Source organism: Arvicola amphibius, chromosome 15 (genome assembly GCF_903992535.2).
Source record: "Arvicola amphibius chromosome 15, mArvAmp1.2, whole genome shotgun sequence".
Classification (NCBI taxonomy): domain Eukaryota; kingdom Metazoa; phylum Chordata; class Mammalia; order Rodentia; family Cricetidae; genus Arvicola; species Arvicola amphibius.
In genome coordinates, this window is record NC_052061.1 from 51,032,126 (window position 1) to 51,046,954 (window position 14,829).

Below are 14,829 nucleotides of genomic sequence, written 5' to 3' on the forward strand. Positions count from 1 at the left end.
TCAGCAGCTCTGCTTCCTTCCTGGAGGATGATGTTTGCAAACTTGATCTGGGTCTAGTGTGCTCATTGCTCCTGGGTTGGTGTTCCTTCTGAGTGGACCAGACAGAGGAGACATGGAAATGCATGCACATGTACACCTGTGGCTATCTCCATAGCTGCTGTGGGTTTGCAATATTAAAAAGGAGCAACTCTTGATAGGATTTCTGTAGTTAGACATGGCAAGCTCACACTGTGGCGAGCATAAAGCCCAAAGCAGCGCAGCCAAGAAGAGAAAGATTTCTTACCTACAGAAGGAAGATCACAAAGTCACTTCTGAAGCAATGGTCTCCCCAAACAAAGGAACCATGGGAGGTTTACTTAGCAGGGGGAGTCTGTATGTATTCATATGTGGAGAGTCATTCCTGAACATGCTCAGGTTAAGATCATAATTGAAAAAGAAAAGTCATAATGGGAGTTGTGGTACCCACCTTTAACCCCAGCACTTGGAAGGCAGAGGGAGGTGGATCTCTTGTAAGTCTGAGGCCAGTCTGGTCTACATAAAGAATTCCAGGATGGCCAGAGCTATGTATAGAGACCCTATCTTAAAGAAAAGAAAAAGAAAGAAAAAAGAAAAGAAAAGGAGAATCTCAAACTACACATATGAAAGACTGATGTGACAGACAGACATGCCCTGGGTATGCTCTGATTGCCCAGTTTTAGCTGAAAATACAGGGAAAGATCTTTTGAAGAGGTCCATTCACCCGGGAGTCTGTTCCTGAAGGCTCTTACCTTGCCTGGTCACTACTTTTTCCTCTGCCAGGACAACACAAGTCCTTTCTTCCCTACAACTATGTAGCCCAGGCTAGACTCAAACTCATGCGCCCTCTTTACTCAGCCTCCTGACTGTTGGGGTTCCAGGTGTACACCATTATGCCCTGCTGAAGCCCCGTGCTCTGTACCACGGTGCATGAGCGCGTTCAGTGTAGTGCTGTTATGCGTTAGGTGTTCCATTGCCCTCGATGCTCATGCACAAGCACCTGTGGGAGCTGTCGTGTCAGCACTATGTAGGAACAACATGGAGAGCTCTCAGGACCCTGGCGGGGCAACCCTGTCTAGGTTGCAGGCAGAAGAAATGGAAATGGAGGAAGTTGAGAATGTCAACACCACTGGGAGAGTGACCAGGGTATGAATACACAGGCTGAGCCCAAGGAAGGCTCTGAACCAAAGACCCTACTGGGAGGATACCCCCAGACTGCATGAGGTAGGGAAGCAGCAAATATGGCTTCAGATACTTTTTTCATGTGTGTGTATGTGTGTGCATGCTGTGTGTGCATATTTGCATGTTTGTATTCTGTGTTGTGTGCATGTTTGCATGTATATGTATGCTGTTTGTACATGTTTGCATGTGTGTATGTATGTATGTGTATGTTGTGTGTGCATGTTTGCATGTATGTATGTGTATGCTGTGTGTGCATGTTTGCATGTGTGTGGGTACATCTCTGTGTGTATGACTGAGTATGTTCATGCATGTAGAGACTCTAGGTTGATGCGGGGAATCTTCCTCGATTGCTTTCCACCTATGCATTGAGGCGGGGTCTCTCAGTGGGATCCAGAACCCAGCCTATAGCTAGTTTAGCCAGTCAGCTTGTTTTGGGGACCTCTCCATCTGAGTTAGAGTCTCTACTGCTCTGAAGAGACATCACAACGATGACAACTCTTATAAAGGAAAAACATTTAATTAGGATAGCTTATATTATCATCACATGACCTTCAGGTGCTTGCTAAAGTATGGGCGTGTCTCAGTATAGTCTGGGAGACCCTGCCCAGCCTGGGCCACGGAGAAATAAATGGCGTGCCTAACGAACACGTGAAAAGTGTGTGTAACTAGCACTGCTTGGCAGGCACTCGTCAGGAAGGCAGTGTAGACAGAGTCTAGTTATTTGGGATTTGGTCCTGGACACCCCCTTTGTGCTCTTCTTAGGACAGTAGGATGGGCCCTTGGTAAATTCCTGGTGCAGTTAGTCTCCTTTGTCGACTTGACTAGATTTCAAGTCAGGAGATGCGGCTCTGGTTTGTCTGTGGGGGTTTTCCAGAGGGGTTTAACTAGGGAGGGAAGACTGACCCCCTGATGTGGGAGGTACCACTCCCAGGGCAGGGATTTTGGCATAAATAAAAACGGGGAAAGAGCATTCATCTCTCTCATCTTGACTGTGGGTACAATGTGACCCCAAGCTCCTACTACCCTCTTCCCCAGCATGCTACACTGTATCCTCTCTGGGAGCCCAAACAGACCCATCTTCCTTACCCTGCTTTCCTCTAGTATTTTTGTCTCAGCAGTGAGACAAGTAATTGATTCTACTCTCTGCAGAGTCTGGCCGCTGGTTTCTGCTCATTTAGGGGGTAATGGGAAAGTCACTCATCTATGGGGACTTTCTCCAGACTTGGCTCATCACTGCTTCCCCTTCATCAGGGCATGTGTGCGGGCAGAGGATTGATATGGGGTAAGGGCTGTATCTGCTACATTGTGTCTTGTGGTAACTTGACCTGTGAAGAAAGGCTTGATTCACAGAGCAGAACTTTCAGAAAGTACCAATAGCGGAGTGGAGTTCATGGGAATGGTCTGTAAGGCCCTTGACATGCACGGGCCATCTTGTGAACTGCAGTAACCTAGGAAGAGTCTCTAGAGTGTTTTTACGCTGTCATAGGGAGAGATGCATGCACAGGACTCTGGAGCAGACCAAAGGGATGGTGGCCAGTGCTGACTACCAGAGATCCCGTCTTTCTACAGCAGTTGGGATTCAAGGTCACAGTGCACCACCTGGCAAGAACACCAGGACGTGAGCCCTGAAGGATGGGGTTTACATTATTAATTCATTTATTCACTCATTCATTTATTTAGAGACAGGTTTCACTAGATTGCTTTGGCTGGCCTAGATTTTTCTATGTAGACCAGGCTGGCTTCAAACTCATAGGGATCCACTTACCCTGCCTCCTAAATTCTTGGATTAAAGGTGTGTGCCGTGATACCCAGCACCATTATCTGATTTATTTTACACACATACCGCAGTGCGCCTGTAGAGATCACAGGACAACTTGTGGAAGCTGGTTCTCTTCTGCCTCCATATGGGCTCTGGGGCTTGAACTCAGGTTTTCAGGCTTGGTGGCAAGCTTCTTTATCTGCTGTGCCATCTTGGTGACTCAAGGATGTGAGTTTAGGTCAGCCTTTACTTCTCTTCAAAAACAGCTGTATTTATTTTATTAGTTTTTGAAAGAGTTTCTTGCTATGTAGCCTGGGCTACTCTTGAACTCAGGATCCTCCTGCCTCAGCCTCCTAAGTGTGGTAAGCCACCACTCCAGGTTCAAAGATAAATTTATAGGCTTATTTTTAAAAATAATCTCTTTATTTATTCATGCAGTGTTTTGCCTGCATGTATGCCTGCATGCCAGAAGAGGACACCAGGTCTCATTATAGATGGTTGTGAGCCACCATGTGGTTGCTGAGAACTGAACTCATGACCCTTGCAAGATCAGCCAGTACGCTTAACCTCTGAGCCATCTCTCCAGCCCTCTACAGCTTATTTTAAGTGGGTTTTAAAAATAGTGATTCATATTCATAATGATCTGAGGTCCTTAGAACAACCGTAAGACCTACTGTGTTACAGAATTGGTACAGTCACCTCTGGCATGGGGACTGTGAACATTGCTCTGTGCCTTCAAGGCCTGTGATTGGCCACAACTTGATAAGCATTAATTATTTATTACTTTTTTTAAAGACAGTATATCTCTGTGTAGCCCAAGCTTTCCTGGAACTTGCTTTGTGGGCCAGGCTTGGCCTCGAACTCAGAGATCCACCTGCCTCTGCCTCACAAGTGCTGGGATTAAAGGTGCATGCCACCATTGTCTGGCTATTTTTTTTAATTGAAAATTTATGTTATTGAAAATTGCCTTTTGGGTATTGATTTCTCAAAGCTGTACCCTACGGTGCTAGGTATGTAGGTCAGTTTGTAGACACCTGCCTAGCATGCTCAAAGCCCTAGCTTCAATCCCCAGCACTATGTAAACTAGATATGGTGGCCCTTGCCTGTAATTTTAGAACTTGGGAAATAGAGGCAGGATTGAAAGCTCACAGTCATTCCTAGCTGCGTAGAGAGTGCCAGGTTATCCTGGGCTCTATGAGACCCTTCTTGAAGAAACCAACCAACCACCTGCTCTTTTCAAATCCTACAAATTTGGCAGTTTTCTCCCATAGGATCACCATGATTCAAAGAAAAAAATCAGCTGCCCTTCTTCATGTGGGCCATAGTCATAACCACCACAGAGGCTGGTAAACTGCAGGCCCTGGAAGTGGGGGGAATAAAGGGATGGAAAGGCCTCTGGAACTCCGCAGGAGAAACCAACAGGCCTGGGAAACAGCCCTCAGCCTGGGAAACAGCCCTCAGCCTTGGGTGGCTCACAGGGTGCTGGCTGGGGCCGAGGAAAGACTTGGGTTATCTTTCTGAGTTTTACAGTCTTTCCCTCTTTCACCTCTTTGGATTCCCAGCAGAGGCACTGAGACAGAGATTGGAAGACCTGGAAGAAGAGAAAGGCTGCCGACCCTGGGCTCTGCCTTCACAACAACCGGCTCTTGGCAGGTTCTTGGGCTTCCTGGCAGCACAGACCCGGATGGCCTTGCATGGAGCCACGCAAAGGTGAGTACCTGTGGATGCCACCACAGTCCCCACTTGGCTCCTTTCTCTATTGTCCTCTCTCCATCTGTCGTCACTGGCCATTCTCCTTGCTGCTCCTGAGGTCTTGCCTCTCTCCTTGTATCCGCCCATCCCCATCTCTCCAGGGTCCTGCAAACTTCCGGAGTCTCAGTCATCCCAGTCCTCTGAGGATTCCTCCCTACTTACCTCTCTGTAGAGAGCTGACCCTGGGCTTCCTGTGGTCAATAATACGGTTAATAAATTCATCTTCTTATTCTAAAGAGGTACTGTGCTTTTATCCTTGCCTTTAGTAAGCTTATTATGGATGATGGTTGTTTTGGCTGTCAGCTTGGTTGCATTAAGAGATGTCTTGGACTGTGAAACACACTCATGGGGCTTTGGGGGCATTTTCCAAGATGATTGACACCTGAGACCATTATTCGAGAAAGAAGGCTGAGGGCAAGGGTGCATGCGTGCTCTTGCCTTCCCCATCTCTGTGCATGTGTTGCCGTTGCTATTCTGCTGACACCGGATTCCAGCTTCTTTGGCCTTTCCATGATGTGGACTCAGTGCTAACAGCGCTACAGGGAGCTTCCAGGCTTCCGGCTCTGGCTTGATACTGCTGAGGTGTCCAGCGTTGTGGACTGAGCAGCTTCTGTGTTCTCTGCCTCTGCAGCATGCAGGTATCCATGGTTGGATTTGCCAGCTTTTAGCATGTAAGCCAATCTAATTCCTCTCTTATAGTATGTGCCTTCCATTTGTTCTATTTATCTAAAAAACCTTGCCCAAAACACCTTTCTAAATTTTTTTTGTCTGTGTACTTGTGTATGAAGCATACGCGTATATGTATTTTTGCATGTGTGTGGGTGCATATGTGTGTGTGCATATGGAGGTTCAAAGTTGACATCCAGTGTCTTCCTTGATTTCTCTCCATTTTATTGAGGTGGAGGTCTTTTACTGAACCTGGATCTCATTGATTCTGGCTAGTTTAGCCAAATTGCCTGGGGGACACTCCTATCTTCACCTCCTGAGTGCTGGGATTATGGGTGGGCCCTCAAGTCTGCCTGCCTTTTTGTGGGTTCTGGGATCTGAATTCTGATCCTCATGCTTGTAGGTACTTTGTCCCCCACGTCACCTTCCTAGACCTACTGTCTTTAAAGAGGAACCCTGCTAAATATATTATCCTTCCCCTCCTTCTCCCAGAATGCTTGTCTCATGGCTTCTGCCTTCAGTTGCCTCTGAAAGACCCCAGACCCCCATTCCAGGACACTCTAATCCATGGGGTGTTAGCGCCGGTCAATCTATCATCTCTCCGCCATCCTCACTCACCTTTCCAACCTCGACCTCCAAACCTTCCTCTGCTCGCTACGGTTTTTATCTGGGTTATTGTATCTGGGTTATTGCAGCAGCCTCTTGCCTTGCTGGATTTTCTCGCTCCGCTCTTGGACCTCGTCCACCTCCCACAAAGCGATAAGGGGAAACCTCATGCTGGAATCAATGACTCCTGGGCATTCAGCGTGGACCCTGTGCTCTGAGTGTGACCCCCAAGGCCTCTGTCACGCAGCCTAACATCTAACTGGTCAGCACCAGCAGCTTTCCACACAGCAGAGCCCTGCTCGAGTCTATGGTCTCCTACGGGTCCGTTGCGGTCACTAATCGTTGCTCATTCCTCAAGACTGTAAAGCCACCATCCTCCCAACCCTCCGCCTGTCGCTCACACGTCTCACTGAGACGTCCTCGAACATCCTGAGTGACAGTGTCTCAGTCTGAAACCTTCAATCTGCTGCCTTGAATATCCCTCGTTCTGAAGGATGACGGCAGTCCCGTCCCCTCGTTCTGAAGGATGACAGTCCCCAGAGGAGGACCACGCCGCGTCTACCTCTCCAACTGACGTTTGCTGGAGCTACATATGTGCACACGTGTGCGTGCTTATACCGATTCACAAGCATATATGTGAACGGGGGTGGGGTGGAGTGGGGGGAGGAAGCTGGAGGAAGACCTTCCCGTCTGTCAGTCTTCCTTCCGACGCCCCAGCCCCGGGCTGGAGGCTGGTAACTGGTGTTGTGGGTAGAGATTGTGGCTGCAATCTCTACACTTCCTGATCACCTCCTAAGAATGCGAGGGACCTCGTTCGTCTTCCTCACTCTGGTTTTATTTTATTCTTGACTTTTTCGTCTGTTTCACCTGTCCTGTTAGGACCGCAGCTAGAAAAAGGACTTGGTATCTGCTTCGTTTTCACGTTTTTACGAAGCACGTGGGTACGGCTACATGGCTGCTAATAATTAAAGTCCGCCTTTACATGTGCCAGCTGCTCAGCGGCCTGTGAAGTTCGTCTTCACCCCCCCCCACCCCCCGCGGTCAACTGAACTGGAAGGCTTTCCCAAGAGACAGTAGTTCCTGCAGTCCTCACAATGACCACCAGGGGGACCTGGACACAAACCTCTCAGGAGCGTGGCTCCAAGTCCAGGGGAAAAGAGCTGTTCTGAGTGCTGGGGACATTCCCTGCAGAAATAAAGTAGTTTTGTTAACACGGCCGGCTTTCAACACGAATTAGCAACTCAAATAGGTACCTCTTTACCTTTCTGGGATCAAGTGTTTCTTTGAGAAGCCGATGAAAGCAATATATGTTCCCATACTCAAACTGCCAGGGCTGTCTTATGGAAACCATCAGATTTGAAGCCCTCCCAGTCACTCTGGCTACGGGAGGAGGGGATGTCTTAACATCTCAGGTTATGAAAGCTTAGAGTAATATGTAAGGGGATTTAAATAGTCCCAGAGTCTATAAGTTATTTAATTTTTTATCATTACTTACTTTGAAAAATTACTGTTCAACGTCTTAAGTAAGCTTGTGGTTTTTGCCCCCCTTGGAACTGCTTACACCAGCACCCCAGTCAGTAGGGTTTGGAGGTCACTGTACGACTCCGTCATTGGCCATCACTCCTCACACTGCCTCCCTGGTGCTAATCTCTGTCGCTCAGTAATGGGGCCAGTCCCTGGGTGAGGTGGACGCTGCTCCTTAGTTCAAGACGGCTTTTTTTTGTTTGTTCAGTTGATGGATTTGTTTTTGTTTGTTTGTTTGTTTTTTGAGACAGGGTTTTTCTGTGTAGCCCTGGCTGTCCTCGAACTCACTCTGTAGACCAGGCTGGCCTCGGACTCAGAGATAAGCCCACCTCTGGTTTTGTTCTTTCACAGTCTGGCAAATCCACTTCTCCACTTTGTTACAATATCCGGGGTAGACAGCACAGACATTGGGGGCATTTCTGCTGTTTTTTTTTTTTTTTTCCCATATAGCCCTGTCACTCTGAGATGCCAACCACAGGTCAGAGTCCCAGTGTTGTCTGCCTGCTGCTGGGATCCTTATTCTGCTGCCGTAGCTGCTCCCTGGCTAGTGAAGTCAGTGTCTTCTGTATGCAGGTGTCAGTGTGCTCGCTGTCCTGTGGGACACACACGGTCCCCACTTCTTCACCGCCCACACTCTGGCTCGAAACGACTTTCTTGTGCCTCAGCCACAGCTGCTTTCCCATGTGGCCCCACTTCTTCTCACTTTCCTCACGGGGCCCCAACACCTCAGGAGCACCCGATGGGGCCGTGTCTGTCACGGATACCTGCTTGGTGGGAAGCTGACACACCTCTGCTGTGAGCCGATGGGTGCTGAGACACGCAGGGTGGATCGTGTCCATCTGCCACGCTGCTCAGTTCCCCCATGCCAGAAGGAGGGGTTGCGGCCATGGCAGACAGTATTGGCATAGTGTTTCACCCTGAGGGCCCGTTCACGCCATTCACGCCGCTGTCTTGGCACTTCACCTAGGTTCTTCTTGTAAGGATGGGGCCTCATTTGTCCCTGTGGTGATCGGGGAAATTATACATTTTTTTTTTCTGACTCTCCCCCTTTTTATAGGCTCCGGTTCTCTGGTGTCTTATGGTTGTTTCTCTGAAAACAACCTCCTCAGCGCCTTGGCTCAGGCCTAGCTGTCAGGAGAACCCAAACCAGACAGCTGTGCACCCTGGAGAATCAGACCCCACTCTTACATCTTGAGGTGCCTGGGCTTCCTGACCTCTTTTATGGAAGCAGGGTGGATAGCTTCCTCTTTGCTCCAGTGAGTGGAAGGAAGTGTGTTCGTGTCTCACCCCGACAGTGGATGGGCAGGAGGTGCTGAGGGTGGTAGCCCCTGGGAACTCTGCATGTGCAAAGGCTGGCCTAGGCTCCTACCCCACAGTTATGGACTCAGGGGGATGGTTCTCAGCCTGTTCTCGTCAACTCTCATTTCTGATTCTGGAACAATAGGGAAAATTCCACCTCTTACCAGGGTCAGAAGGTCAACACCCAGTTGAAGGAAAGATTTACGTTTTTCTGGAGTATTTGGCAAGGATTGGAGATTTTCTCATTTATACCTGGTTTCTCCTAATGACACACTATGTCATGTGACTCTCACTGGCTCTTCACTACACTGGTACTCTTGCCTCCTAAATGCACACACACACATGTGTGTGTGTGCGCGCACGCGCGCGCGTGTGTATGTGTGTGTGTCACACATAGAATATCTTTTATCAGAGACCCTTCCCCAGAGGATAACTTAAAACACATGGGAGCAGTCTGACCAAAGATAAAAACTGGAGGGTTTCCAGTCTTACCACGATGAACCTCTGGCTCTGTCCAGATGTCACAGCTGCTGCTTGTCTGTTCCTCTGAGATGGGACCAAAATCGTAAGTGTAGGCTGGCAGCAGGCCACGCAGCACTGCCTGCTTTTCCTGTCTTCCCTCTTGAGCATACAAGCCTTTGATTTCAAGTGGTACCACGGCAGACTGCAGCATCACGGGGCCCAGTGACCCTCAGATTGGAATGAGTACCCAGGGCACAGAAGGGAAACTCACAAGATGCTGTCAGGGAACAAAGATGTCATCTGTGCATTTTGTAGCCTTGCTTTGTGGCTCATGATCAGGTTTTACAGGTGGGTTTCATTCCTTCAGTGATTGATGGGAAGGAAACCAGACAGAAAGAGGATGATTTCCTCATGACTGGGTTGGTCCTAGTGGCACTGGTCTGAACCCCTGAGGCTGAGAGTAATATCATAGATCTTAGAGACCCCCCACTTGGGTCCCCACTAGCACCAAGCACCAACATCCCGTCATCCCATGCTGCTGCAGGTCTTTATCTTCCCCGGAGGGGTCTGCTCATTTTACATACTGATTAGTTTATAGCAGCGATGCCAATTTGCTCTGCCGTGAGGGATCACATATTGAGACTTCACGGATATAAAGAAAAGAGTTATGTAGCAGAGAGGGACTCTGGGGACCGAAACACATGGAAGATGGAAAACCTGCCCCTGCGTCATAGCTGAGTGATGTGTCCTGGGGCCGCTCCTGGCTCTCCATGGATCTCTTCTCTGTCCCGGGAGTAGAGGAGTGCAAGAGACAGACAGAGGGGTGTTGCTTAGGTGCAGGGGCTTTTCTTATGGGTTAAGTAATGGATGTGGCTAACGTTATGCACAGAGTTGGCTCCCAGCTCTGCACCTGTAGCTCCCTCCTCTCTGCGGCTGATTTCTCAATTCTGCGTTGGCTTCCTACACTACACGGGCTCCCACCTCGACCCAGATGGCATCGATTCAACAAACTGAAGGGACTCTAATATCAGAATCCGCCAAGCACATCGGGAAATAAGTAAGGGGAAGAAATGAGTGAATGCAGCAGGAGACGGGATGGAAATGACTTCTTCATTTCCAAGGCTATGAGCTCATTACGCCACCCAGCAGGTATCTGCTGAGTCCCGACTCAGTGATGGGCACTGGGAACGTCAGCACAAGAGGAGCTACATCTCCCTCCGGAGACTCATGGTGAAGCTGGGAGAGCGTGCAGCAGCCCAGAGCCCAGGGAAGGGCCTGCGTCCTCTTTTGACAGCTGTCGGATGCCGACCGTGGTAGAGGGAAGAGGCTCATTCTGCCATTGTCTTCCTATTCCCATCCATCTTCTGTATGAGTGTGTCCACCAGGCAGGTCCAGTGGTCACTTTACTGGTGCACAGGTTAGATGCTGGAGGTCTCCAGCAAATGTCCCAAGGACAGGGTGTCTTACTGCCTCCTCTAGGTAGTCCAGTATGAGGCGGATGGTGCGGTTCAGAGGGTTGGGTGAGTCCAAAGACACAAACTGAGAAACGCAAATCCAAGTTCTCACTGTGACCTTGATCTCTGTGAACTGTGTTCTTCCCGTTCTGTGCAGTCCTGGGAAGGGCCCCACAGGGGACTTCTCCATGGGGGAGGGTGGGATGTGATAGAGGGGGGAACAGGTTTCTGAACTTTCTGGGAATTATATAGCCTGGGGTGTCTTGGAAAGGTGACGTGCTGGCTGGTTGTGTCACCTTGACACAGTCAGAGCCATTGGAGGAGGGAGCCTCACTGAGAAAATACCTCCGTAGGGTTGGTTGGGCTGCAGACCAGTCAGTCAGTAGGGCATTCGTTTTTTTTCCCACAATGAGTGATTGACTGGGGAGGGCTCAGCCCACTGTGGGCGTGGCCACCCCTGGGGCTGGTGGTCCTGGGTTCTGTAAGAAAGCCTAGTAATGCGGGTGGAAGAGTGGAAGTGGAAATAAACTGTTTCCTCCTCTTTGTTGCTTTTTGGTCCGAGTGTTTTATCACACAACAGAAAGAAAACCGTGACAGTACGAGTTAGCCTGGTCTACGGGGCAGATTGTATTGAAGCAGAAATGTACTTTAGGGACTTCATCCCTGTGAGCTCCTGGATGACCCGTGACTAGGGAAGCTTCGTGCAGTCTCTTACATACTACATGTACTTACTCTTTAAGTACATGTAGGCCTGCGATGTCTGTCCGCCACACCTGTATGTAGGCCTGCGATGTCTGTCTGTCTGCCACACGTGTATGTAGGCCTGAGAATGTCTGTCTGCCTGCCACACCTGTATGTAGGCCTGAGGATGTCTGTCTGCCACACCTGTATGTAGGCCTGAGGATGTCTATCTATCTGTCATACCTGTATGTAGCTGGTTGTTTTCTCTCTTCACTCCTTGCCTTTTAGGGGTCCACCATGGAGGCTTCATTATTACTTATAAATGGCCGGCCTTAGCTTGGCTTGTTTCTAGTCAGCTTTTCTTAAATTATCCTTTCTATCTTTTGCCTCTGGGCTTTTCCCTTTCTCCATTTCTATATACCTTTCTTTGCTTCTTACTCCATGGCTTTCTGTGAAGCTGGGTAGCCCCTGATGTCCTCCTTTCCTTCCTTGATCCTCCCTTCCCAGATTTCTCCTCCTATTTATTCTGTCTGCCTGCCAGCCCTGCCTATCCCTCTCCTGCCTTGCTATTGGCCATTCAGCTCTTTATTAGATCAATCTTGTGTTGTAGACGGGCAAGGCATCACAACTTCACAGAGTTATACAAATGCAACATAAAAGAATGCAGCACACCTTAGCATCATTAAACAAATATTCCACAGCATAAACAAATGTAACACATCTTAAATTAATATTTCACAACATCTGTACCGATGCATATCTGTCATTGGAAGGTCTGGCAGCAATGACTCAGAGGCTCTACATGAAGGAGAGCCTAGGACCACTGCCCGGGACGGCCTGCCGGCATCCATCACCAGGCGGGACTGGCTTATTCGAGAGAAACAGCAATTGCAGGTGAGCAGTATAGAATCTTCCAGAGAGGTAGCGGCCCTTTTCTTATTCGTGTAAGTCAGATGCAGTGAAGCGGGTTTGCTTTGTTGAAGTGTGAGGGCTCAGAGCAGAGCTAACGGAGCAGCCGGAGGGCATAGAGGAACCTCTTCTGCATATGACAGGGTTGCAGCTGCGCGGCCTTACGGGCCGCGGGACCTTCTGGTTCTGCTCTCTGACTGTGGCAGTCAGTGTCTCCTCTCATTATTTGACCCGTAGAAGCTTCCTTTTGAGGGATAGGGAGAGATTTGTGCTCTGGGCATGCTTTGTGGCAATTCCTACCATGGTGGACTCTGGGAAGCAACTGTCAAGGGACATGGATTTACATCTGGCTGAGCACGAGGCTGCACCTGGGATGACCAGCAGGTGTGTGGAAGCCATGCTTGGCACAGAGCAGTACTGACATCTGGCCAAGAAGTATGCAGAGTTAGAATGCTGAATGAGGATCCAAAGAGATCAGAGCCAGGAAGGGGCTCCCAAAGTTCTGGAAATAGTCCTGGGGCAGGGACCAAGAAGTAGTGGGCTGTGGGACTGCTTGAGCCTAGAGCCTGGAGCAGGACCTGGGAGCCCCGAGAAGCACTGGCTAACAGCATCAGGGGTTCATGGAAGATCCCCAATGAATAAAGTGGAAAAGCCATCAAATATGACCTTTAACATTGACTTTGATCCTTCACATGCACCCCACCCACATGCATGGGCATCCCACTCACACATGCCCACACACATGCAAGCAAGAAGAAGAAGAAGAAGAAGAAGAAGAAGAAGAAGAAGTAGGATTATCATAGAGAATGGTTTGCAGTTCCTCAAGAACTTACAAATAGAATTCTTAGGACCCAGTGATCCCACACCTGGAAAGACATAAAGCACAAACTAGAAACATCTGAGTTACTATAGCTGAAGATTGCCCAAGTGCCCATCACTGGGTGGGTAAGCAAAATGTAGAGTGGATGCCAAGGACTGTCACTCACCTTTCAGAGAAAGGACACTGTGCCACAGGGCACAGTGAGGGTGAATGTGGAGGACAGTGTGTTCTGGCACATAAGCCAGTCGTGAAGGACAGATCCTATAAGATTCTACTTAGAAGAGATCCTTCAGTAGGAAAGTAGATTGGTGGGAGTGGGGGTGGGGATGGGATGGGGTGGGGGTGGGGTGGGGATGGGGTGGGGGGATGAGAGTTAGTGTTTAATGGAGACAGTATTGTGGCTAGATGGTGGGGATGTTTGCACGGTGTTTGTGTGTGTGTGTGTGTGTGTGTGTGTGTGTGTATGTGTGTGCCTCACCTTACAAGAACTGTGCATGCAGAATGGTAGAGAAGCTATGTCTTTTGTTAGGTTCCTTTTTACTACAGCTTAGAAAAACTTGAGTCTGTCTTCTCAGTATAGGGAGGCTGAGGTGAGTCTGGGCCAGCAACGGGGTAAGATATTGTCTCTAAGAAACAGAAGCAGAAAGCAAACAAAAATGAGAGCAATGAAGAGGGTGGGAGCCAGAGGGGGACGCAGAGTGGTCGGTTGCGAGCCTTTGCTGAGCTCACTGATGCTAGCAAGATGCTCTGGGAGGGCTAGCTCATCTCTCTGTGTCTTTTCTGGGTGGGTGCAGGAGTTAGAAGCTGTGGAGAATCTGCGCTGTGGGTGGAGAGAACATTCAGAAGATAGGGAGATATCAGGCTTTAAGCTGTGCTCTTATCAGCTAGGAACAGCGAGGGAACAGGGGGTGTGTCCATTAGCAGAGTCTGGCATTACATTCGGTTACGTTCTGACTCCTACGCAGCAAGATGGCTATCTGCCCAGCCCTGAGCTCACACTGTGTTCAATTACCTGCTGCTTGTTTATTCCTTGGCCTGGAGACAGATGATGGTTCTGGATTAATTTAGATTCCAGCTTAATAAATTAAGGCAAATTGTGTGTGTGTGTGTGTGTGTAATTATGTGTGTGTGTAATATGTATGTGTGTGTGTGTTTGAATGTGGGCACAAGTGCATGTGTGTGCACATGTATGTGAAGGACAGAGTTTGATATTTGATATCTATTCCAATCTCCCTTGACCTTGTTTTTTGACACAGGGTTTCTCATTGAATCTAGACTTCACTGATTGGGCTGGACTGGCTGGCTAGCAAGTCCCTGACACCCTCCTGTCTTCTGCCTCCCCCCACCCCATACTGGGGTTACAGATTCATTCTGAGGGTCCCCAGCTTTTGCATGGATCTGGATATCAGATCTTCATGTCTTTATGGCAGACACTTGACATCTCACAATCCTGGGAAGTAAACTGGCCAGTCTTCTGAAGGACACTAGACTCTGTGACTTGGCAGCATCTTGTTCTCTCAGTCCTGTTGACCACACATGCCAAGGATCCTATTTTTCTGTGCATCCTGAGTTCTTGTGTTTGGGAGCAAGCTGCCTTTTCCCCTCCTGGGGAGCTTGTGTTGCAGAGTTTGGTATGAGCTGCCAGTGCCCTTATTTGTCCACCAGAGGCACATCTAGGGATATTTCATTTGCTGGGTTCT

General features: G+C 49.0%; 1 protein-coding gene across 1 annotated transcript in view; it reads left to right on the plus strand.

Annotated features, from left to right (window-relative positions):
• Nucleotides 1-14,829, plus strand: part of Disc1 (DISC1 scaffold protein) — a 185,293-nt gene that overhangs the window by 57,200 nt on the left and 113,264 nt on the right. The window contains exons 7-8 of the mRNA XM_042054212.1: nt 4,519-4,666; nt 12,174-12,294. Coding sequence (XP_041910146.1) covers nt 4,519-4,666; nt 12,174-12,294 — 269 coding nt within the window. The remainder of the gene's footprint in view (nt 1-4,518; nt 4,667-12,173; nt 12,295-14,829) is intronic.